At 46.8% G+C, this 21,945-nt stretch overlaps 2 protein-coding genes across 4 annotated transcripts; one reads left to right on the plus strand and one right to left on the minus strand.

Annotated features, from left to right (window-relative positions):
- Nucleotides 1–1,499: 1,499 nt before the first annotated feature.
- LOC123119536 (HVA22-like protein e) lies at nucleotides 1,500–2,643 on the plus strand. Its single transcript, XM_044539374.1, has 3 exons — nucleotides 1,500–1,734; nucleotides 1,831–1,980; nucleotides 2,069–2,643. The coding sequence occupies exons 1-3, from the start codon at nucleotides 1,688–1,690 to the stop codon at nucleotides 2,340–2,342; spliced, it is 471 nt and encodes a 156-aa protein (XP_044395309.1). The 5' UTR covers nucleotides 1,500–1,687; the 3' UTR covers nucleotides 2,343–2,643.
- Nucleotides 2,644–5,503: 2,860 nt separating this feature from the next.
- LOC123119537 (uncharacterized) lies at nucleotides 5,504–11,262 on the minus strand. Of its 3 annotated transcripts, XM_044539375.1 has the most exons (9): nucleotides 10,943–11,254; nucleotides 8,035–10,652; nucleotides 7,868–7,951; nucleotides 7,561–7,713; nucleotides 6,892–7,055; nucleotides 6,663–6,810; nucleotides 6,425–6,547; nucleotides 6,255–6,342; nucleotides 5,504–6,092 (listed from the first exon to the last, which is right to left on the minus strand). In XM_044539375.1, exons 2-9 carry the CDS (start codon nucleotides 10,462–10,464, stop codon nucleotides 5,908–5,910), a joined length of 3,375 nt encoding a protein of 1,124 aa, XP_044395310.1. In that variant the 5' UTR covers nucleotides 10,465–10,652; nucleotides 10,943–11,254; the 3' UTR covers nucleotides 5,504–5,907. The 3 variants fall into 3 exon arrangements, 2 of the variants coding, with proteins under 2 accessions (XP_044395310.1, XP_044395311.1); XR_006458729.1 differs by lacking the exon at nucleotides 6,663–6,810 and having other exon boundaries at nucleotides 5,885–6,092; nucleotides 10,943–11,262; XM_044539376.1 differs by lacking the exons at nucleotides 5,504–6,092; nucleotides 6,255–6,342; nucleotides 6,425–6,547 and having other exon boundaries at nucleotides 6,756–6,820; nucleotides 10,943–11,262.
- Nucleotides 11,263–21,945: the final 10,683 nt, after the last annotated feature.

A 21,945-nucleotide genomic window follows, 5' to 3' on the forward strand; every position in this document is an offset into this window, starting at 1 on the left:
AGTTCTAGTATAAATAAATGTGTTAAAAATTACAGGACAGTTTCCACTGTAATTCAGTGGCAATTAGATTGTAGTTTGTTACCAATTTACTCGTGCATTTTAACAAGCAATGTGATTTTCCATGTAATTGCTATGGGTTTTACACTGTAATTATTGTTCTGCTGCACTTCAATTCATAGGAAGTTTTTAGTGTAAAGAGTTGTATGCTTGCAGTGTCATTTCTGTAACTATCCAAGTTTTTTGCCTGGTGCTTGGGTCACAAGTTGATGGACGGCTGGTAGTTGTGGTCCAGGGAGGTTTACGGTCCAGGTTTAGTTCCAATGGTTCCAAGCGGGTCAGGGTTTACCCGCCCCGTTTCCTCATAAATAGGGAAAAATACAGTAGACGGTGGAGGGTTTTGGGACATACAGGTGTCAACTTTTTATTTGTCTGTATTTTTGATTGTTTTCGAATTGAAAAACAGCCGAATGTCAAATAGACAGTCCCAAAAATAATATTATTGGAAACTATGTTCAAATACGAATCCAACGATATAATTTTTGATGACATGCATTATTATTTTCTTAGTTAAATCTATGATCAAAAGTTTGGCACAAAACACTAAGGAAACCAATAAACCAGGACGAAGATAGTACTATAGATTAGCCCGTTGGAGGTTTTTTCTTTTTCCGTTGGAGCTTCAGTTGAAACCTGGTGTTTATATAAACACAATCATCAGTAGACAACCCAGCAGGCCACCACATGCCAAGCCCCTCCCAATGCGCGTGCTGCCCGCAAGCGACGGGACGTGTGCTGATCTGCCCCCCGCGCCGACCTGACGCCTTCTTTATGATCTCTCGCCGCCCGAGGTCTGGTTGGCTGTGCGCGAGCGTGTACGACTGCTGGTGGCTCCGTTACCCTTTGTGCCCAACAAAGGTTTTCTGGAGGACGCGCAAAAAAAGTGTTCTCATCACGGATGATGGGTGAGGTGAGCTGATGACTCGGTTTCCGGTGAACCATCTCCACTTTGTGCCCAACAAAAGTGTTCTCATCACGGGTGGGGTGAGGTGAGCCGATGGCTCGGTTTCAGGTGAGCAATCTCCACCGAGCATTGTTGTGCTTGGTGCCAACTCCACATGTCTCTTCGATGTCATTTTAACTACTCCCTAGCCATTGTCTTCCACAAAACCTTAGATTCAGCACAACACGCCAATAATACTGGAGGGCTTGATCTGGTTCTGAAGCACCAAAAAAACAGTTACTCTATATCGGCCGTCCTCATAACGTATTGCAGGAGGAATCTGCCTCTTGACCTGATTTACATTTCCTAGATCTCTCACAGTAGATCCAATCCAAAGATAGTATAAAAACCTCCGGAGAAGATTTCGATGCATCACAAAGTAGTACTCCCACCTGACCTGCCGACCTGGTCGTGGTCGGTGCTCCATCCTGTCGCCACGTGTACTGTCCCCATCAAACGCGTAGACAAAAAGAAGCCCCTCCTTCAGTGGCGCCGCGCCATGTGTCCTCCACTCCGCCCGGCCACGGTATTTGTTATAAATCCACAGCTTTCCCCTCCCCCGCAACAACAACAACATCCAAATCCAAATCCAAACCCAAACCAAAACCAAGAAGACACACTGTTCTCTCCATCAGTCTCCGCCTCAACTGATTCGTCCAACCAAGAAGAAGAAGAGCTACAGAGAAGATGAGCAAGCTCTGGACCATCCTCACCCACCTCCACACCCTCGCAGGGTATGTGCAGATTGAATCTTTTTCTTGTTCGGTTCTTGTTCATAGTGAGCTCGACTGACGGGTGCGGCCATTTGCTCGTGTTCTCTGCTGCTGCAGGCCTGGCGTGATGCTCCTGTACCCGTTGTATGCGTCGGTGCAGGCGATGGAGAGCCCGTCGAAGCTGGACGACGAGCAGTGGCTGGCCTACTGGATCCTCTACTCCTTCGTCACGCTCGTCGAGATGGTCCTCGAGTCCCTCATCTACTGGTAATTAAACGACAGGCAAATCAAGCAAGTCCATGGCCGCTTTTCTTGTTTGATTTCTGTGGTGGCTTACTCTGCTTCTCACTCTCAGGATACCGATCTGGTACGAGCTGAAGCTACTGTTCCTGGCGTGGCTGGCGCTGCCCAACTTCAGGGGAGCGGCCTTCATCTACGACAGGTTCGTCAGGGAGCAGCTCAGGAAGCACGGCCTCACCAACCACCCCGGCAGCGGCATCAGCAGCGGCAGCAAGGAGGAGAACGGCGGCAAGGTCGACAAGTCGTCCTCGCCGTCGACGTCTCCCAAGGAGAAGGAGAACGCCAAGAGCAGGTTCCTCTCCTTCGTCGCTCCCAAGAAAGACCACTGAAGGAGATTGGAGCAGCAACCAGAGATCCCAGCAGCTAGCTTCTTGGCTTGTGGTGTTTTCTTGGTTTGTTTGAGATTTTAGATTGTGGTGTTGAGAGTATTTACATATCTTGTCAGAAAAAAATTGTACTACGACTCCATATATGAGGCCCTCGGTTGCAGGCTAGCTAGATGGTGGGTGGCTTGTGGTGTTGTAGTATTACATATCTGTCCAAAAAAATGTAGTACTGAGATTGGAGCAGTAACCAGAGATTTCATCTCATTTCGTCCCTTCGGCTAAGCTAGCTTGTGATGTTCATTCTTGAGATTTGGCTAGCTGATTTGATGTGAAGCTTACACATATAGAATAGATCAAGTTGAACTTTTCATAAGACGGCAGATGTAAGGCCACTACCTCTGTACACTAATATACACATTTTTGCAGTTTAATTTGAACTGCAAAAACGTTATTAAATACGGAATAGTTGATTAGCTAAGAAAATATTTAGACCCAAAATAAACGAGTATACCATCAATTCTTAGTGTAGAAAGCCTTTAACTTAGGCCCTGTTTGTTTCAGCTTGCTTGATCCAAGTGTGGATTTGCTTTAGTGGCAGTCAACTTTGTCACCGAAGTACGTTTCAGCTTGCTTGATCCACATGTGGATTTGCTTTAGTGGCAGTCAACTTTGTCACCGAAGTACACTCTGAGATGCTTCAGATAATTACACTAAAAATGGCCAAATCCAGAACCTCTGAGATGCTTCAAGTAATTACACTAAAAATGGCCAAATCCAGAACCGAAGTACACTCTGAGATGCTTCAGGAAATTACAATAAAAACGGCCAAATCTAGATTCAATTTCACTGATAAAGCTGATTCCAAATAGCTGTTTGTTTTCATATTCTAGATTCGACTCTGCCAGCTGATTCCAAATAGCTGGTTGTTTTCAGATTCCAGATTCACTTCACTGGGCAAAGTTGAATCTCGTCCCATAACATAATCCAAACAAACACAGACTTAGACTTCCATTTGGACATACATCTTCAAACCACCTGCATCCGTCCGGACGTGGAAGTTATCCAGTGCCGGACCATGGAAGTTATCCAGCGCCGGACTGCAGGGTGGTTCTGACGCATTTTTTTTCACAAACCGGAGACAAATGTGGGGACTTTGCGGGAGTCCAGACCGATGACACGCCCGTTTCTGACAGCCCTGGCCCACTCAAACCCCATTCCTTGCCCACACGCGCTTCCCATCTGAAATGGTCAACGCCACTGTAGACTATTAGTGCTCGCATCCATGCTCGGCCAGAGCGGACGCGAGCGCTCACTGGCGCTAGCATTGAAGCGGTGTGATGGCCAAGAAAGCGCTCCCGCGCCACTTTTTGGTGTAAGCGACTGCTACGCGTTCAAACGACACGACGGTCTGCCGTCCACAGTAATGGCACGCAGTTGCCGAGGCGTCTACTCTAGCGCCACTCGTCCGTCCCTTTGCCGCCCACCATTGCTATATAAACTGTTGCCTCGGCCATAACCGCAGTCATCTACCTCCGATCCCTCTCCGCACCACTCCCATCATGGATTCCTCCCCCGCCAAAGCTCTTTGGGGCGGGCTGATGCCGGACCAGAAGAAGGAGATGGCTGCCATTGCTGCCGGTTGGCCGACCAACAGGCAGCCGGAGGACGACGACATCCCAATGGAGGACGCGGCCGACGACGAGTCGGCGCCACCCACCTTGTTCATGCCACCCTCCTCCTCTGTGCCACCCTCGCCAGTGCATTGCACCATGACCATGGGCGAGGCCCATGCCCATTACATGGACATGGTCTGGGAGGAGCGGGAGGAGCAATTCCGGGAGGTGCAGGCCGACGCCGCCTACAACCACCAACTCCTCCTGGAGCACCTATAGGCGGTGGAGCAGCTCGCCGCCGGCAGGGCGATCGCGCCGGATGCGGACGTGGCGGAGCAGGAGGCGTTGTTCGAGTCCTACCGCTCCTCCTGCGAGATCCGCCTCGCCCGCTGGCAGTGCCGCTAGTGGGCGACGGAGGTGGCGGCCGCCTACAAGGAGTGCGATAGACCTGGTGTTCGGCGAGAACGACGACGAGGACATCGCCAGCTCCGCCGAGGCCGTGTCCCTCCATGACGACCACGTAGCCGGCACGTTCGTGGGCACCGCCGACAACGAGGAAGAGTAGTGCACGGTAGGTCGCACCCGCTCTTGTCCCAGGAAAGCCACTGCTCCTCCACTCCCGTTGACGCCAAGCTTGGGGGCCTGAGCATCGGCGGTCGATTAGTCGCTTGGCGGCGACGTGGGGGCGGACAACTTCAGCTCCAGGGGCTCCGGAGGCGGAGGCGGAGCTTGAGAGTGCCGAGGCAGAACTGAAGAAGGCGAAGTTTCAGTTCTCGGGGCTCATGGTCAGACACAGGGAACGGCACCGACAATCATAGATTAGGTTAATTAATTATACCTCCAGAGTTGGACATGTAATGAAATCCATTATGTTTATATGAAATTCGGCATGTTTATATGAAATCCGTCTGTGTTTGAACGAATTTCGTCCGATTAGTTCAAATTGTTGTCAAAATGTATGCGGCTAAAGTTGAATGACGGCCTCCCGCATTCGTGTCCACGGATTGGTCCCCGTGTCCGCGGACGGATGCAGGAAAAAAATTGTGGGTTGCTGTTGGAGATGCCCTAAGAGCATCTCCAACCTTGACTCCCGAATCAATCAGGCATCGTATCCGTCCAGTGAGGACCAGTCCGTGTTGCAAGAGCTGGCCATCCAAACCTAACCATAAATGTACCATCACATTTTGAATGGAATTTAACAAAAATGCAGATTTGGTTTAAATTTAAACAAATAGAATGAATTTCATTCAAACTTGAATAATTTTTACATAAAGCCGGATGATATTCGTCAGGTGAACTAAATGAACCTAAACTGCCATATACTTGATGCCGACCTCATACGCCATGCCAGGCTACCCGTGCTTGATCGGCATAATAACTATACAGATTAGGCAACTATTGTTGTAAGTGCTCTAACAAAGTTTATGTTCCCCGCAAAGAAAAAAAGAAGCGAAGTTTATGTACTGGTCCGTTCCTTATGCGAATTTATGTAACTAAACTAAACTTGTAGAACAAGATTCTATACTAGAAGTGCAATTACCTCTTGATCAGTTAAGCAAAAACCTCGACTTTATTTCTAAATTTATAAAGGTTCAAAAGTGGCAGTATGTTTTTTGCCAGTTCATCTGCTATATAATTACAATGCTCATACTTTTACAACCAAAGGCCCAAAAATAGAAGCTTGAGTGGCCTGGCAGACCATCACAAGTTTCACAAACTACACAAAAAAATTGCAAGAAACGTGACCGAGCCTACAAAAGCCCGCAGTACATGTCAACTCAGATACATACATACTTCAGAAACCCTATAAAATGGTCAAAAAATAAGCATAGATACACCAAACAGAATACAGTGTGACCATAAATACAGGTATGCTATATACTCGTCTATGCACAAAAAGGAGCCCGTGGGGATCAGCCGGCAATTTTTTGCTGGTTGATGGCATGTAAGATTCATCAGCTTCCTGGGGCCTGTGCCCTTGACTGAAGCATCACTGACATGGCTCGTAACCTATCCGTGACCTCAGTGAACGAGGGGCGGATATTGGGATTGGCCGACCAACATTGCTCCATCAGTATTCGCCATTCGGGGTCACAGGTTTCAGGTACTGGAGGCCGGAGAGAGTTGTTGACGATACCCCCTTCTCACAAGCAAATTATGCAAAGTTACTTTGAGGATTCAATGCTGACTGACTAATCTTATTACTAGATGATTTGGGGGCACGAATTGACAAAGGATTCTGTCCTTCAACAATTAGTCAATATTGAATCGTAATAAAAACAAGATATGGTTATACGTATACCTATGATAGCGCCGCAATGCATATTTGCATATGGTTCCTCACCCGTCAAGATTTCCCATAATGCTATCCCGAAAGAGAACACGTCCACCTACGTGTGTCAATAGATACATATCAGGCAAATGATGGTTGCACATGCAAACAATGATGTGGAGTCTGATGAAAGGTGTTACCTTCTCGGACACTTTGCTGCTGCTACCGTTCAACAGCTCCGGTGCCATCCACGGAAGGGTGCCCCGTACACCACCAGAAACCAAAGTGTTGCGCTTAATTCTCGATAATCCAAAGTCTCCAACCTGAGAATAGTTACACATTACTAATGGAAAGGTCCATGACATCAGAACTAAAGGGAAGACAAGGCTGCTGCTATCTGATAACACACCCCAGCACCTCACGTGGATCTAAAACTACCTTGCAGATTGGCCTCTGAGGATCTCTCAAATTAACGAGTAAATTGTCGCATTTCAAATCAAAATGGACTATGCTTTTCGAGTGCAGATATTCCATCCCAAATGCAGCATCCATTGCAATGATGAGCTTTTTCCGAAGATCAAGCGATCTGCTGAGATCTAGTAAATAGTGACATAACAACAACATTGTGCAGAGTGGAAAACACTGAACAGAAACATACAAAACTCACCTATCCTTCCTTAGAAGAACATTCCTTAGTGAACCATTCACCATAAATTCTGCCACAGTTGCTAATGTTCCTCCAGTTCCATCAGGAACCACACCATAGAAAGCAACAACATTTGGATGATGCAGCTTTGATAGAATTTGCGCCTCCCTCCAAAAATCTTTGGTCTGTACAAAAATGCAAGTTGGCATTTATATCTAATGAAGATAATATGAATGTCTTCTATCAACCATGTTTCAATTTCAAAATTTCGATTACTAGTCAGGCTGCCTAAACATGCAGCAACAAGGAAAGCAATCATGCTTCACGTGCACAAACCTTACTTTATAACCAACAAGATTCTGTTAGGCACTACTACCTCTGACCCAAACTGTAGGTCTTTTAAAGAGTTGGGCACAAGAATTAAGGATCTGATAAAATGAAAATGCCTACGTTCATTTATTTCTGCGTATTTCTCTTATTTCCTCCAAATAGAGTTATAAAGCGAATTCTTGATGAAATTAACGAGGGGCTGAATAGGAACAGCATAAGCAGAAGTGCAGTATAGAAAGACCTAAATTTTGGATAAAATTGAAAGGCTAAAAGGGCCTACATTTTTGGTTGGAGGTATGGTTGGTTGTTGCTGAATTTCCTAAATGACTAGAAAGGAGAAATGGATATACGACTACTCACAAGTTTCTCTTGTTCAGATGATCTCCCAGCGAAACAGCTTTTCTTGATACGTTTGATAGCAACATCACTTCCTCGCCATTTTCCATGGTAAACAGTTCCAAACGTGCCAGATCCCAGTTCACGTAGCTCCTCGAGGTCAGCATTTCTTATGATCTGACCATACAAAAGTCAGAACAATCAAATGCTGTTATGACTTGCTTATTATAGACAAATCCACTATGGAGATGTTCTTTTTATGAAACAAACAGACATCTTAGCTGAAAGAAAACTATAATTACTAAACAAATTTAGAGTGCTAGAACTGCACCTGCAAGCCATACATGCTGGCTTCAAGTTCGGCAATCTCAGCATCACTAATGGTGCCATCTGCAGCTGCTTTATCACCATGGTCCTAACATTTGGAATGAAAAACACAATATGCTCACCCATTCTGTAGGCATGAATAGCATGCTAAATATATAGTATAGGTTATACCTCATTAGCTAACTCTGGCCCATCGCTCTTAGCATCATCATCCTTCTCTGATGAAATAATTGCATGGTGCTGTTCTTCAGCTGCCATTTCAACCTGAGGAATTGGTCTGGATGACGGAATGCCAGAAGGCATATTATCAGTCACATCCTCAACTATAGCACGTGCCTCCATTTGAAAATTATTATGCATTCTGCCCTTCAGATTCATGTCCTCAGTATTGATGGTTGCACCAATTACTCCTACATCACTGCAGATGATATTGTGCTGATTAAAAACAGGAACATCCCTCTGTGAAAGACCATCCTTGAAGGTGCCATTGCCAAACATGTTTCCGGTCAGATCAGCATTACTTAGTCCAATGGGCGAAGAGGTAGCCAAACCAGAGCTGTGCACCAATAACTGGTCGAAATTTTCATTTTGATACACAGGGTATGCTCCATTTGCCACTGATCTTTTTGGCGCAAAAGCTTCAAAAGGGTCAATAGGCAACAGTATAGGGGGTCCAGGAGCAACTTTATCATTACCATGCACACAGCCAGCTGTTCCATAATCTGTAGAGACACGCCCTGAGTTCATTTTCTCTACATGAGATCCACGATCTGAATTCGCTGTTTGAGATCCATTAGGGCATCCATGAAGAAAGCGTGAATGAGAATTATCAGTAGCATGCATTGACGTCAAACCTGAGCTTTCTAGAGCATCTAACTCACCTGAGGACAACCTTGCACCACGTGTGTGGTGCAAAGTGAACCTTGTGTCAACAAAAGTGCACTGGGGAGCAACAGTTGGACCGGCACTGTTCTCCGGATGATAAATCTTCCTCTGTTGAACAACAGGACCACTATCATGACCTGTTTGCACCATATTACTAGATAAACTGTCTTGTTGGTAATATACAGCTGCCTCAAAACTGGCTCCACCAGGAACTCCTTGATCATACCGCTGGTCGGTATGACTAGAAACAAGGTAATTTGGTTCATCCATACGAGCAATCTGAGGTGGCTTAGCACATAGAAGATCTGGCCTAGTCCCGCTTATTGTTCTCTCCAGCGCATTAGCTTGACACATTGTCTGGGAAAATGAAGGGGGTATGTAGGAATCAAAAGTTAAAGACAAATTGGATGCAGGTTGTTCAGTGCGATCATTTAGCAAAGGATCAGAGAAGGCATGCGGCATGCCATGAATTTGACCAGTGTATTCATGCATACCAGATAGCCAACTAGCAGCCTCCGGATGCACGCACACCTTTTCAGAATAGAAGGGCATTTCCATTGGAGTAGACTTATCATAGCTTGTATGTGAACTCACGTAACTCTCATTTCGAGGTATACCCAAATCTTTTGCCTGCCTTTGAATTTGAATATTGTGCATGGTTGATCCAATTCCAACACCTGTGTCTGCATTGCTTTGAATCTTATCTTGATGGTCTGGAAGCATGGTTTTCAAATGTGATCCATTGCTAACTTCATATTTGTGTTCATGTTCTTGATTCGTTGTTAGTTTGTCTGCAGACATCCGCAGCCTAGACTGATTCAAAGACATCCTCTGTCGATTTAAGCCTGGGGAGGAAGTTGCTGCTGACTCAGCCACCATTTGTTGTGAGTATGGAGCAAGAAAAAACTGAGAGGAAGACTCATTTAAGGCTGTCCCAGCCAAAGCTTTACCCCCACTTTCTATATCTGCTTGACATGCAGTCGAGTCTCTGCCGGGGAGTAGGGAATTATCCAACTGTTGGCTCAACTGGCTCACCAAATTGTTGCCGCTGGTGCTCTGCTTCAGTTGTGAGAGATTGTTCACAGCAACAACAAAATGATATTCTGGCTCACTTTCTAAACTTCTTGCACTTAACGAGGTCTCTTCACAATCATTTGGGGAGACAAGAAATATCCGAAGTCTCGGTGAGCCATTGGCCTTTTCAAGACTGTAGTATTCTTCCATCATATTCTGGAGATCCTCTTCACATGAAAGAGAAATCAGCGCATCAAGGTCCTCATCAGGAAGCTGATACTTGATGGTATGAGGCTGGTTGTAGAGCGAGAGGGTTTTACGCACAAGTTCCTTCCATGAGAAGTTTCTGGGTATCGATATGAGACGTGTTTCCCCACCTACATATCTGAGCACCCCATCACTAGGCCTAGGCAGGATTTTCCCACCAAAGCTACACATGAACTTGACTTTTCCAGCATGTGGGCTTTCGCAGGGAGAAGACATATCTTGTAGACTGTCACTTGAATGCTCAGCTGGTTTGAGTCCATTCTCAGAGCGTATGGTCCTTGTACGCACCAAATTTGCCGGATCCATATCACATTTCAGAGGCAAACCGGCACTAAGGTTCCCGGAGTCAAACCTGCCAATACCAAGAATCGTGGTGAGATCCTGATAGACCACATTCGAGTTCTTGTGGTTATTGGGCCCAACTTGGCTATTCATCTGATGGACCAAGCAATGGTGGCTGTGCTGGAAGCTCCTCCTCCTTGTCCTAGAACAGCACAGGACTGGAGCTAGTTGCTATATCTTGAAATGCCGAACTATTCATTCATCTCTTTAAGACAATATATAAAAGCAGTGGTTTCCTCTAATGTAGACCCTGGCTCCGCTCCTTCTCGAGCAAAGCGTAGCTGCCAAATAAGAAAACACGGTGAACATCTGTGATCTCTACCATCCCCGCAACAAAACAGACAAGAGAAGTCGAAATGAACTTCAAAAAAAAAAATCGCTGTGTGCAATGTTCATAGGCGATCGGTATTTCGGGCCGAAGAAGAATTAATAATCAAATCAGCTCAGTTGGATTCGACTGCTCACAGCAACACACAAAAATATCCCGAAAAGATCCTACCGACAACAGTACAAAACAGGACGCAGCGTGCCACTTCTATACGAAAAATCAAATCAAGCTAGGGTTCCTCACCGAGGGTTCAATCAGCGCGGGACCGCCTCCCCGCCAAGCGAGCGCGCCGGCTGCCGAGCAAGTGGGGCCCGCCACACCGCGCCGGCGGTGGGGTCGGCGCGGCAAATGGGACGGGGGCGCCGGCGCCGATCTCGCCGACGGGGCGGGCCCAAGCGCATTAGCGGATTGGCGCCGCGTCGGGGAGGATCAAATCGCCTGGGAATTTGGTGGTGGGAGGGAGGAAAGGGTGGGGAGAGAGGAACGCGGCAGCAGAACGAAACGGAACGAACGCCAAATAGGACACGGGGAAGGGGACGGAAAGCGGGTTCGTTCCCGGTTGCGCCCGATGCGGGGCGTGCTGTGGTCGGTTGGATTTGCCGGCGGGGCCAGGTAATGTGATGTGTCCGTCTAGGTCGGCTGTTGGATCATTGCCTGGCTGACTTCGCACATTATGTGCTGCAACAAGGACGTGCGTTCGAAGGAACTGCCGCCAAAACAAGCGTGCGTCCAAGGAGAGAGAAGTAAAGGAAGAAGCGTTTGCCTCCTCGAAAAGTCCATTCTACACCCGAGCTCATATGCTCCCACATGAACAGTAAAACCGAAAAAAATTCAAAAAATTTCAAATTTTTTTAGAGAAACATTGACAAAAGTTCTAAGTGCCTGCAAAAATTCATCATGAAATCACATTCTTGTAAGGCGTGGCAAAAAAACAAATTCAGTGCTTCAAAATGCGTTTGAAAGTAGCTTTTTCAGAGTACTGTTTTTGCTTTTTTTGCCACGCCTTCTAGGAATGTGATTTCATGACGAATTTTTGCAGGCAGTTAGAACTTTTGTCAATGTTTCTCTCAAAAAAAAATTGGAATTTTTTGAATTTTTTTCGATTTTACTGTTCATGCGGGAGCATATGAGTTCGGGTGCAGATTAGCCGCGTCTCTTCTCTTTAATTAAGGTTAAGAAATGCGTCTATTGTCAAAGATGAAGACTGCCAATCCTTGCCAAAACCGGCAGAAACGTTGCCATTTTCGTTTAAGAAGAATATGACTATGTATGACCCCTTAGAATTACGGCAATGTTATCTGGCGAACGTAAGCTGTGAGGAGGATGGCAAGCAAACACCTTTTCCTGTCAGTTTTAGTTGATTCGCGAGATCAAACGGTGGCGGTTTTAAATGAAAATGCTTTCTTCCGAAGAAACTATCATATTGTTTTGAAGTTGTCATTCCCTCGCATCTAAAACTGCCAAGGAAATCGTTCGAAATGCCACTCCTTCCCGGCGAACGTTCGTCGGCTAAGAGGGTCCTAGATTACACGTCGGCCACTCCTGAGTGACCACTAGGCTCGTCCCATCGATCATCGACGGCGTTTATATCACTCGAGGAACCAGCCGGGATCTGGGCGACGTCCCAAAAACAAGATGAGGCATTGAACTGTTGCGGAGAAGGGACAATCCTTTCATAGGTGGGTTGCACTTTTTGAGATCTTGTGCATATGCGGCAAAAAAGATCGTGTGGCCCACATCGCGCACACAACCAAGAGAATAATTTGCACTTTGGCTCTGTGTTAGTCTTCCAGATCTTGGACGTGTCAACTTTGGGGGATGAGCTCTAGAATCGGGCCTGGTAGGCCGAGTTGGAGGAGTATACCCCGGAGGAAGTCCGGAGCTAGGAGATGGAGTCGGGGGTACTGGGGTCAAGGACTGGTATTTTTAAACTTGATATACATAGTTTTTTTCTACTATGGTTATCACTTCAACTTGCCTGCTAATCACTAATAATTGCACAAATGTGTAGATCTCCTTGTCTTAATATTTTTTGCAGATACAAACCTAATATGTAGAAAATAAGGCCATATTTGGAAAGTACTTGAAGAGATGATCAAATCCATATAAAGAAGTTCGACAGAGGCGTCTCTAAAAGACAGGGCAAAATGTGATACGAGCAGGCATGCTCATACAAACAATCATACCACCCAGAATCGACTCCAAGAAGTCAAATCAAGCACATGATGCACCCTTGAAACCTATTACAGATGTCTGCTCTATATAAAGAAGAGGAAAAACTCCAGTTCGACCTCTTTGACTCTTCATCAACTCCATCGCCCTGCGTGATACATTGTCAAAGCTCGGAGAAAGAGCAACAACACTAAAGGAAGTGTTAGCGCATTGGACTCGAAATCCAACTAGCTGACTAAGCTGATAAAGGAAAAACATAATATAACAGAGAAATATTAGTTCTGATTGGTTGGTAAAAGGATTTTAAATCCTTTGGACAAAAGGACTAGAAATCCATTGAATGCTAGTGGTTCGATTCCATAATAGAACAAAGAATGAAATGAATGAATGAAAGCCATGACCATGCCTCCAGTAGGACGATCGAGGAACCGGTCTTGGCGCTCCTGGTTCATGGGATCCTGACCACAATGGGGAGATTACATACTCACTCCGTCCCAAAATAAGTGTCTCAAGCTTAGTATAACTTTTTAGTAAAGTTAGTACAAAGTTAAGACACTTATTTTGTGATGGAGGGGGTATTATTCTTCCGTAAGTCCATCCAATGGAGATAGATTGAGGAGAAAACCAAAGAGAAAGATGGACAGTACATTGACAATATCTGAATCAAATAAGAGGAAAAAAACTAGCTGTTTCATCAAATCCCGATTGTGTAGGTATGAAGTAGAAAAATCCGTTCTGCACCGCCATAGCCGTCATCTCCGGGCAAATAGCCACCATCTCCATCTCCCACTAGATCATACTTGTACTTGAAATTCCATCACAATCGGTCATATTGTATGACGGTTAATTATTCACGCTTATAAGGGACTGATCACGATGGGCGCTAACTTTGAAACAGAGTATGAAACAACACGTACTTTTATGGTTTGAGAGTTCCACCTCTACTTGCTACTCGTTCTTTTCCAAAAATATATTTTTTTTGCAAAATTTATTTCCAACCTTTTGTTGTTTTATTTTTTTTCTTTTCTTTCTCTTTCTATAAGCTAACTGAACCAAAAATATCTAACATCTAGGGTTGAAGACCTACATTTTGCAAATCAACACTAGTGGTGTGGAAAAACATATAGTCACCAGAAAGTTACAAGTATGGTACAACCCAACCTAATTTATACAACTAATAAAAATACCAAAATGTATCAATATGATCATTCATCATTAAGACAAACTAAACATCAGATAAGTAATTCCTCTCTTACTCATAGATAGCTAACATTGCAATTTATTATGTAAAACTGAAAATAAACTAACACTAAAAATAAACTAACTTGATTTGCAGCAAGCAAACAGGCAAAAAAAAAAACAATAGGGATACAAGGTTTCTCATGATCTCCCCCAAGCTTACAATAAAGCCAACGGAATCCTAATACCTAAGGCCTTCTTTGGTTCATAGGATAGGAATAGTATAGAATAGGAAAATCTTAGGAAGTGAGATAACATGCATCTCAATTCCTATAGGGAAAGATATGTCATTTGATGCATAGGACATGCATTTTTTCATTGAGTCTAGGCTAATTTTTTTTTCCTTTGAAATGTGGAGGATTGATTCCTATCCTACATAGTAATAGGAATCCATTCCTTTTTTTCCTTTTGAGATGAAAAATTGATTCCTATCCTACATAGAAATAGGAATCCATTCCTGCAAACCAAAAGGCCCCAAAAGATTTTTTTTCCTACAAAGTTCCTATCCTTTAGAATTCCTACAAAATTCAAGTTCCTATCCTTTATAATTCCTACAAAATTCCTATGGAAGGAGGCCTAATTTTCCTTAGGCTTAGATGGTGATCTTCCTTCTTCTTATCTGCAGGCTTTTGGTCATTCTTCTAGTTTCATGCAATGGCCATGCCCAATCGAGAATCACGCAAACATCTCCATAATCTCCCCTTGTTGTTCGGAGACAACTTTTATGAGAAATGTTGTGTTTCCTCATAGCTCAAGAAAAACTTTAATAAGGAAATAAATTCTACCATAAAGTACATCGACTCTCTATTGGATGTCATTACTCATCATCTAGTAGGCATCGTTACCTTCTCCAATAGGATGAACACAAGCTTTATAAATTGTTTCTAGTTCGTTGATCTTTTCCTTAATCTCATCCAGAATCGGCACTTTCTTCTCACTTTTGAGAGGCGAAGGCCCTAGATGATATTTTCGAAAAGCTCCTTGTAGATTATACGTGTAAGGATTTTGAGGATAGTCTTCCCTTTATCTTCCTTTTCTTCCTTCCTTTTTTTCTTCGAGTCTTCGTCCTTGATTCTCATGCGCCTGGGTGGCTCCCAGCTTTCAGGGGCATGTCCCCCCAATCAGGAAGAGGTATGATCTTTCTTGGTGACGGGTTATTATGGATATATATCTTCTCGCTGGAGGTCGCGGCGAACACGTCCTTCAATGCCATCGTAACCAGTGCCTTCTTGATCATGTAGATCAGTTTTTTTGCAGAGGAGGCATAGAGTGAAGGCAACACTAGTCCAGAAAAGCCTACTAGTGGCGTTCAGAAAACGTCGTTAGTGGCTCCTATGTCCCACGCCACCGGTATGACTCCACTAATGAGGTGTCACTAGCAGTGGCGGTTGCCGACACTGCTAGTAGATAAACATTAGTGGTGTTGGGACTGAACATCACTAATAACTAACTAATCGTGGCGTTGTCGGTGTCAAAACCGGCGGATCTCGGGTAGGGGGTCCCGAATTGTGCGTCTAGGATCGATGGTAACAGGAGACGGGGGACACGATGTTTACCCAGGTTCGGGCCCTCTCTATGGAGGTAATACCCTACTTCCTGCTTGATTGATCTTGATGAATGAGTGTTACAAGAGTTGATCTACCACGAGATCGTAATGGCTAAACCCTAGAAGTCTAGCCTATGTGAATATGGTAATGAGTATTCTCTTATCCGGACTACGCTCTCCGGTTTATATACACACCGGAGAGATCTAGGGTTACATGGGGTCGGTTACATAAGAAGGAATCTTCATAGTTGGTCGCCTAGCTTGCCTTCCACGCCAAGGAGAGTCCAATCCGGACACGGGTATAGTCTTCGGCCTTCACATCTTCACGGCCCATCAGTCCGGCCCAATGAATAACAGGCCGGATGCCCGAGGACCCCTTAGTCCAGGACTCCCTCAGTAGCCCCTGAACCTGGCTTCAATGACGAGGAGTCCGGCGCGCAGATTTGTCTTCAGCATTGCAAGGCGGGTTCCCTCCTTCCGAACTCCAGAATAGTCTTCGGGTGTAGCAAGTATGTCCGGACCTGTGCATATCATTGCAAAAAATACAATACTCCACGAGTCCAATTTGCTGATAACTGTTTATGACATTGTATCACGCGTGCCCGGTTACTATTTCCAACCGTTGGCTAGCACGTCACCCCACGTCTTGGGACGCGGTTTTACGAGCACGTCTTGTCAAGGCAGAGATCGTGTTCCCTTATTCACGGGATTTTTATTAATGCAGGTGTGGGTAACCCAACCGTCCCTCGGGTACAACTCTTTGGGGACGGGTATGTTTCGAGACCCAGGTGGAGACGCTCAGTATTTCGGGTCTTTATATAGGGACCCAGACTCGTCTTCTTCCTTTGCACTCGCTCCTTCCTCAACCCCGGCCGCCCCAAGTTCCAACCCTCGGGTTCCAATCGCCACCAGCCCTAATTATGTCCGGATCCAGCCGTCAAGGCCGGTGGGTGGCTTCTTCTGTCACAGAGGAGGATATTGCGAAGCTCCGCGCAGCGAGGTATTTGACCCCTGAAATCCTCCATCGGCTTCCTGCACAGGGGCAGGTTATTCCTACCCCCAAATCCGGCGAGAGGGTAGTATTTGTGTCCCACTTCCTCCATGGGTTAGGGTTCGCGCTTAACCCCTTCGTCCGGGGGCTCATGTTCTACTATGGGCTAGATTTTCACGATCTAGCCCCGGACTCTATTCTCCTCATGACGACATTTATCGTCACGTGTGAGGCCTTCCTCCGGACTCCTCCGCACTTTGGTTTGTGGCTCAAGACCTTTGACGTGAGGCCGCAGGTGACAGAGGAGGAGCAGGCAGAGTGCGGTAGCGTCATAATAGGCAAGCTTGCCGGCGCGGTTTGGTTTGAAGGATCCTTCGCCGAGTCTTCCGGCATGTGGCAGCAGGGGTGGTTTTATATCAACGAGCCGCGGGGCTCCAAGTGGGCGGCTACGCCTGCGTTCCGACCCGGTCCTCCAATTCAGCTTGCTTCATGGACCAATAAGGGATTGGATTGGGGATCCGTCAATGAAGTGTAGACTCTGCAAAGTCGCATCCGGAGCCTTCCCGAGAAGGGCCTCGATCTTGTGAACATCGTCCAAGTAATGCTGGTCCGCCGGACCCTGCCATGTCAGCGGCGGCCTCTTCGTATGTGGGAGTTTAATCCAGAAGGGCGGCGGACTCTTCAGCACTTCTTCGGCACTACGCACGAAGGAATGTGGAAATTATATTTCAGGGAGCGAGAGTGATGGCCGGACACCACCGAAGACGTTGGCCTTGACTGCAATCATATGGACACTTCGGTAAGTATTCAATCTCCGAACACCTTCTATTCAAGCATCTGTGGACAAGATACTGAACAATCCTATGCAGGACTAGATAAAGAAAGCGGTGTTAATCTGGTGTCCGGCGCCCCTTCCCGAAGACTCTGCGACTGCCCTGCTGACGAGGATGCTGATTCCGACACCGTACCAGGTGTCTGCAGAGGGGGGCGAGAGCGGGGAGCCCAGAGGTGATGCCTGCCCTGAGGATGAATTAGACGCTATGTTCGGGGAAACCAAAACCCTTTTGCCTGAGGGCAAAGGTGCAGAGGAAGCTCTCCATGGCAAGAAGAGGGTCGCTTCTGAAGATCAGGAGGGGAAGCCTTCCAAGAAAGGGAAAACGCCATCGTCGGGCGGCTTGGGCCGGGCAAGCGATGTTGATGTAGAGCTTTATGATGAGGACAAACCTCTGGCTGTGCAGCAGGGTACTTTAATCATACCTCATTCCTTTCTTATTACTGAAGTACTCCTCTGACATATGTACGTCCTCGCAGGTTAACGCCTAGTGTTTCTCGATCGTCTTCCTCCTCGGGAGACCTTCTTCCAGAGATGATGGAGAGTGACACGCCTTCTCCAGCCTCCTTGCCCAACAGGGCAGATGATTTCAAGGTATCGTCCCGGGGGGCTCCTCCCGATCGACAAGTAGTGCAGGAAACGAAGAAGGCGTTACCCGAAGGTGGTGCCTCTGTCACCCAGGGTTCGGGAATCAAGCATGATGGCCCCAAACTATCCGGTTTACAGCCGGAGATGATTCTGGAGGCAGGTGGGCGGGTTCCCTCAAAGGAATGTCGTACTCCGGCGGCGGTTTCCAGATACCCAGGAGCGCCGGAAACGTTGACGGACATGCTGCGACAAGCGTCCGTTTTGGAGGAGCACCGTGCTTTGATGGTTACGGTGGTCGAAAAGGTTTTATCCGCGAAGAGCGGGTTGAACGAGGCCTTCACGATCCTTCTGAGGAGTTTTGAGGTTTGTGATGTAATTTTGCCAATGGAATTTTATTGACAGAATGCACCTGTTGTATATGCAGTAGCCCCTGAGACTCGGATTGCCTTCCAAAGGAGGCGATCGGAGGATCGAAAAGATATGCTCAGGTACTAACCTTGATTTGACATGAAATACAGGCTGCCTCCCTTCCTGCGGCTACCCGAAATACGGAAGTGGCCGAACTGCAGCGAAAGCTGGATATTGCGGAGGATGACATTGCATTGATCAACAGGCGTCTTGACGACTCGCAAGGTATATATTTCGAGCATTCCTGACACCAATGTGCGTGTATTTTAAGCCTAACTCTGAAAAGAGTTTTATATGACATGTGCTTGAATGCAGATGGTGCTGCCGCCGTGGAGGCCCTTCGGGCGGAGCTAGCCCGGGCCAAGAAGCAGGCCCGGTTTAGTAATGCGGCCGCCGAAAAGGCATCGGCTGAGTTGAAAGCCGAACAAGCTGCGCGGCGCCAAGACCAGGAGAAGATGTCCACCATGGCGCACGAATTAGAGAATGCGGCTAGCCGCTGTAAACTTCTTGAGAAAGAAAATGAAGACAAAAGGCTGAACTTGACAAGGCCTTACGAGAGGCGAGAGAAGTGCGGTCTGAATCCAGAGCGGCCCGTGAGGAGATCCGGCAAGCTGTGGATATTTTTGCTGGCAAGCCCTTTTTGCTGCAGACTAAGTTCGGCGATCTGAACTATGCTCAGCTTAACCACGTGTGGAGTTCTCCAGACAAATTTTTAGACTTGCCGAAGAGTTCTTCCGATGCGGCACGGTTTTACCACGCACAAGAGGGGTATGCAACGGAGAAGCTTTTCTGGTCACAATTTGGCGCGTCGAAGCGCCCTCTATTGCTGAATGAACAGATGTCCCAGTGGGCCGAGCTGCATAGGATATCCGGCGCTGCCATGAAGAATGTCATAGTCCGGTTGTGGCCGACTGACCCTATTCCGAGTAGTTATTTTGGCCTGGTGCAGTGGCTTGTTGACGCGGTGCCACATATCGACGCTGTGAAGCGGTCGGCGTGTATTGAGGGTGCACGGATGGCCTTTGCCCGAGTCAAAATGTTCTGGGGAAAGATGAAGGCCATCAATGTTGCGGCGAGGAGTCCACCCAAGGGCAAGGACCGTTGTGAGCCGGAGCACTATTTTGAAGACGTCCTAGAAGCTGCCCGCTTGATAGAGGGTCAGTGCTCGAAAGACATAATGTTCGAGTGATGTGTATAAGGGTTGTAACAGACAACTTTATAGTTAATCTATTTTTATGTTTTGCTCAAGGGCTTTGAATTCCTCCTGTGCAGCCGTTTGAGTATAATCTTAAAGTTTTCCAGTCGTCGGCTTCAGCCCCCTCGTAGGAAGTATGGGGGTGTTCGGAAAAGCATTTAATCACTCTTTATCCAACGTCTTGGTCCATAAAGGAGGTGATAATGCGGCGAACCAGGCAATCGGACTATAGGGCGTTAACACTTTCACTAGCCATAGGAGTTTTATCGTGAGGCTACTACATAGCCCCTGGTATGTATAGGGTGTATTGTAATATGGTGCCTTACATATTTTGATCTAAAAAAAGATCCTTCGTGTGACACGGAGAATCGCTAAAGATTCGAATAAGTCGTCAAGTGGTTGACCAGCTCTCGCCGCATCATGACAGTCAGTTTTCGGCTTTCTCTACTGAGGTGCTCATCCGGTCTAGGCCAGGGCACAATCGTAGTAGTTCTCCCTTTACTACCCTAGCCGATAGAGCGGAACGTAGGGTAGCAAGCACAGGAGCCGGGCAACCCAACTATTGACCAAAGACAATGATTCGGAGCTGATGCATATAAGGCCAAACTTGCGACGCTGAAGTACGCTATAGAGTTGTTCGGACTTTTACTGGCGACTCATTTGTTCCCATACCGGGCCCCTGGCAAGTTATGCCGAGGTGCGTTTTGTAAGGCAGCCGTTACGGCCGGACTCATTGTAGAAAGAGCATGGAAGATTAGTTCGGATGAAGTTTACTGGGAGCGGAGCAATATGCCAATGATAAATATATAAAGAGTAAAAAACCACAACCCGACTATTTGACATGCTCGGGGTCGGGAACGAAGGAAGAAGGCATAATACAGGCTCAAAATAAAGAGTGCGGTCTACAAAAACTTATTTTGGACCTCCTGCCGCATGTCTGTGCCGCCCGTCCTCGTGGAGGGGGAATCCTTAACGGAAGTAGCCCCTTAGGTGAGTGTACGGATCCGAACTCCGATAGAGTCCGATGTAGATGCTGTCCTGATGGTCACCTATTTTTAAGAGATAATAAATAAAGAAAAACGGATAAAAAACGTTACGGGAATGCTTGCAGGGTTGTCCATATTGTGCTTCCACCGATGCCCATGGTATCTTGAGTGCGTAGTGATGTACGCGTGGTGCAAATCTTGCCAGTATAGTAGGTGGGTGGCGGAAGCCGAACTGCTATTTCCGTTCCAGGAGTGGTCGAACTTCAGAGGGAAATTGTTTCTGGCCCCTGGTGTTCGGCTGGCGAGCCGCTCCATCGTTTTTATCGCCTGGTGGCCTCCTCCCCTTGTGCTCGGCGTTAAGCTTGCCTGCCTGCTTGAAGACCCAACAGTTTCTGTTGGTATGATTAGCTGGCTTATCAGGGTGACCGTGAATCTGACAAGGTCGGTCCAATATCCTGTCAAGGGTGGATGGTCCATCCTGGTTTGCCTTTAATGGCTTCTTCCGTTGACCGGGCTTCGGATTGTGAAATCCGGTGTTGACCGCTGTGTCGCATAATCTTTCATTGTTGTTGCGACTGTTTTGTTCGGTTCGTCGTGGCTTGCCGTTGCCGTCTCGGATTTCGGAAGTGCCCGGGTTGCTGGCGTTGTTGCTTTTACGAGCGAGCCAGTTATCTTCTCCCGCACAAAACCGAGTCATTAGAGCGGTAAGAGCTGTCATGGATTTAGGTCCTTCCTGGCCGAGGTGACGCGCTAGCCATTCATCCTGGACACTGTGTTTGAAGGCCGCAGGGGCTTCCGCGTCCGGTCAGTCGACAATTTGATTCTTTTTGACTAAGAACCTGCTCCAGAGCTCCCTGGCTAACTCGCCGGGCTGCTGGACAATATGACTCAAGTCATCAGCATTTGGTGGCCGGACATATGTTCCTTGGAAGTTGTCTCGAAAGGCGTCTTCCAAATCCTCTCAATTGCGGATAGAATTTTCTTGCAAACTGTTTAGCCAGTACCGAGCTGGCCCTTTGAGCTTGAGGGCTAGGTATTTAATGGCATGAAGGTCGTCTCCGCGAGCCATGTGAATATGGAGGAGGTAATCCTCAAGGCATACCGCGGGATCTGTTGTTCCATCATATGATTCGATGTTAATGGGTTTAAACCTGTCTGGGAATTCATGCTTCATTACCTCGTCAGTGAAGCAGAGAGGGTGTGCAGCTCCTCTATGTTGGGCCACACTACGAAGCACCTCCGGCGGACTCCGCTTACGGTTTTCGGACCGGGCATTGTCGGGTTTGTTG

This window comes from Triticum aestivum, chromosome 5D (genome assembly GCF_018294505.1).
Source record: "Triticum aestivum cultivar Chinese Spring chromosome 5D, IWGSC CS RefSeq v2.1, whole genome shotgun sequence".
Classification (NCBI taxonomy): Eukaryota; Viridiplantae; Streptophyta; class Magnoliopsida; order Poales; family Poaceae; genus Triticum; species Triticum aestivum.

Excerpts from the sequence above, each read along its gene's own strand:
- LOC123119537 (XM_044539375.1), bottom strand. The coding sequence starts at position 10,464 with ATGAATAGCCAAGTTGGGCCCAATAACCACAAGAACTCGAATGTGGTC. Across the intron at positions 6,811-6,891 it reads GTTCTTCTAAGGAAGGATAG|ATCGCTTGATCTTCGGAAAA; the intron begins GTGAGTTTTGTA and ends AGATCTCAGCAG. Across the intron at positions 6,093-6,254 it reads GCATTGCGGCGCTATCATAG|GGGGTATCGTCAACAACTCT; the intron begins GTATACGTATAA and ends GCTTGTGAGAAG.
- LOC123119536 (XM_044539374.1), top strand. The coding sequence starts at position 1,688 with ATGAGCAAGCTCTGGACCATCCTCACCCACCTCCACACCCTCGCAGG. Across the intron at positions 1,735-1,830 it reads CACCTCCACACCCTCGCAGG|GCCTGGCGTGATGCTCCTGT; the intron begins GTATGTGCAGAT and ends CTGCTGCTGCAG. Across the intron at positions 1,981-2,068 it reads CTCGAGTCCCTCATCTACTG|GATACCGATCTGGTACGAGC; the intron begins GTAATTAAACGA and ends TCTCACTCTCAG.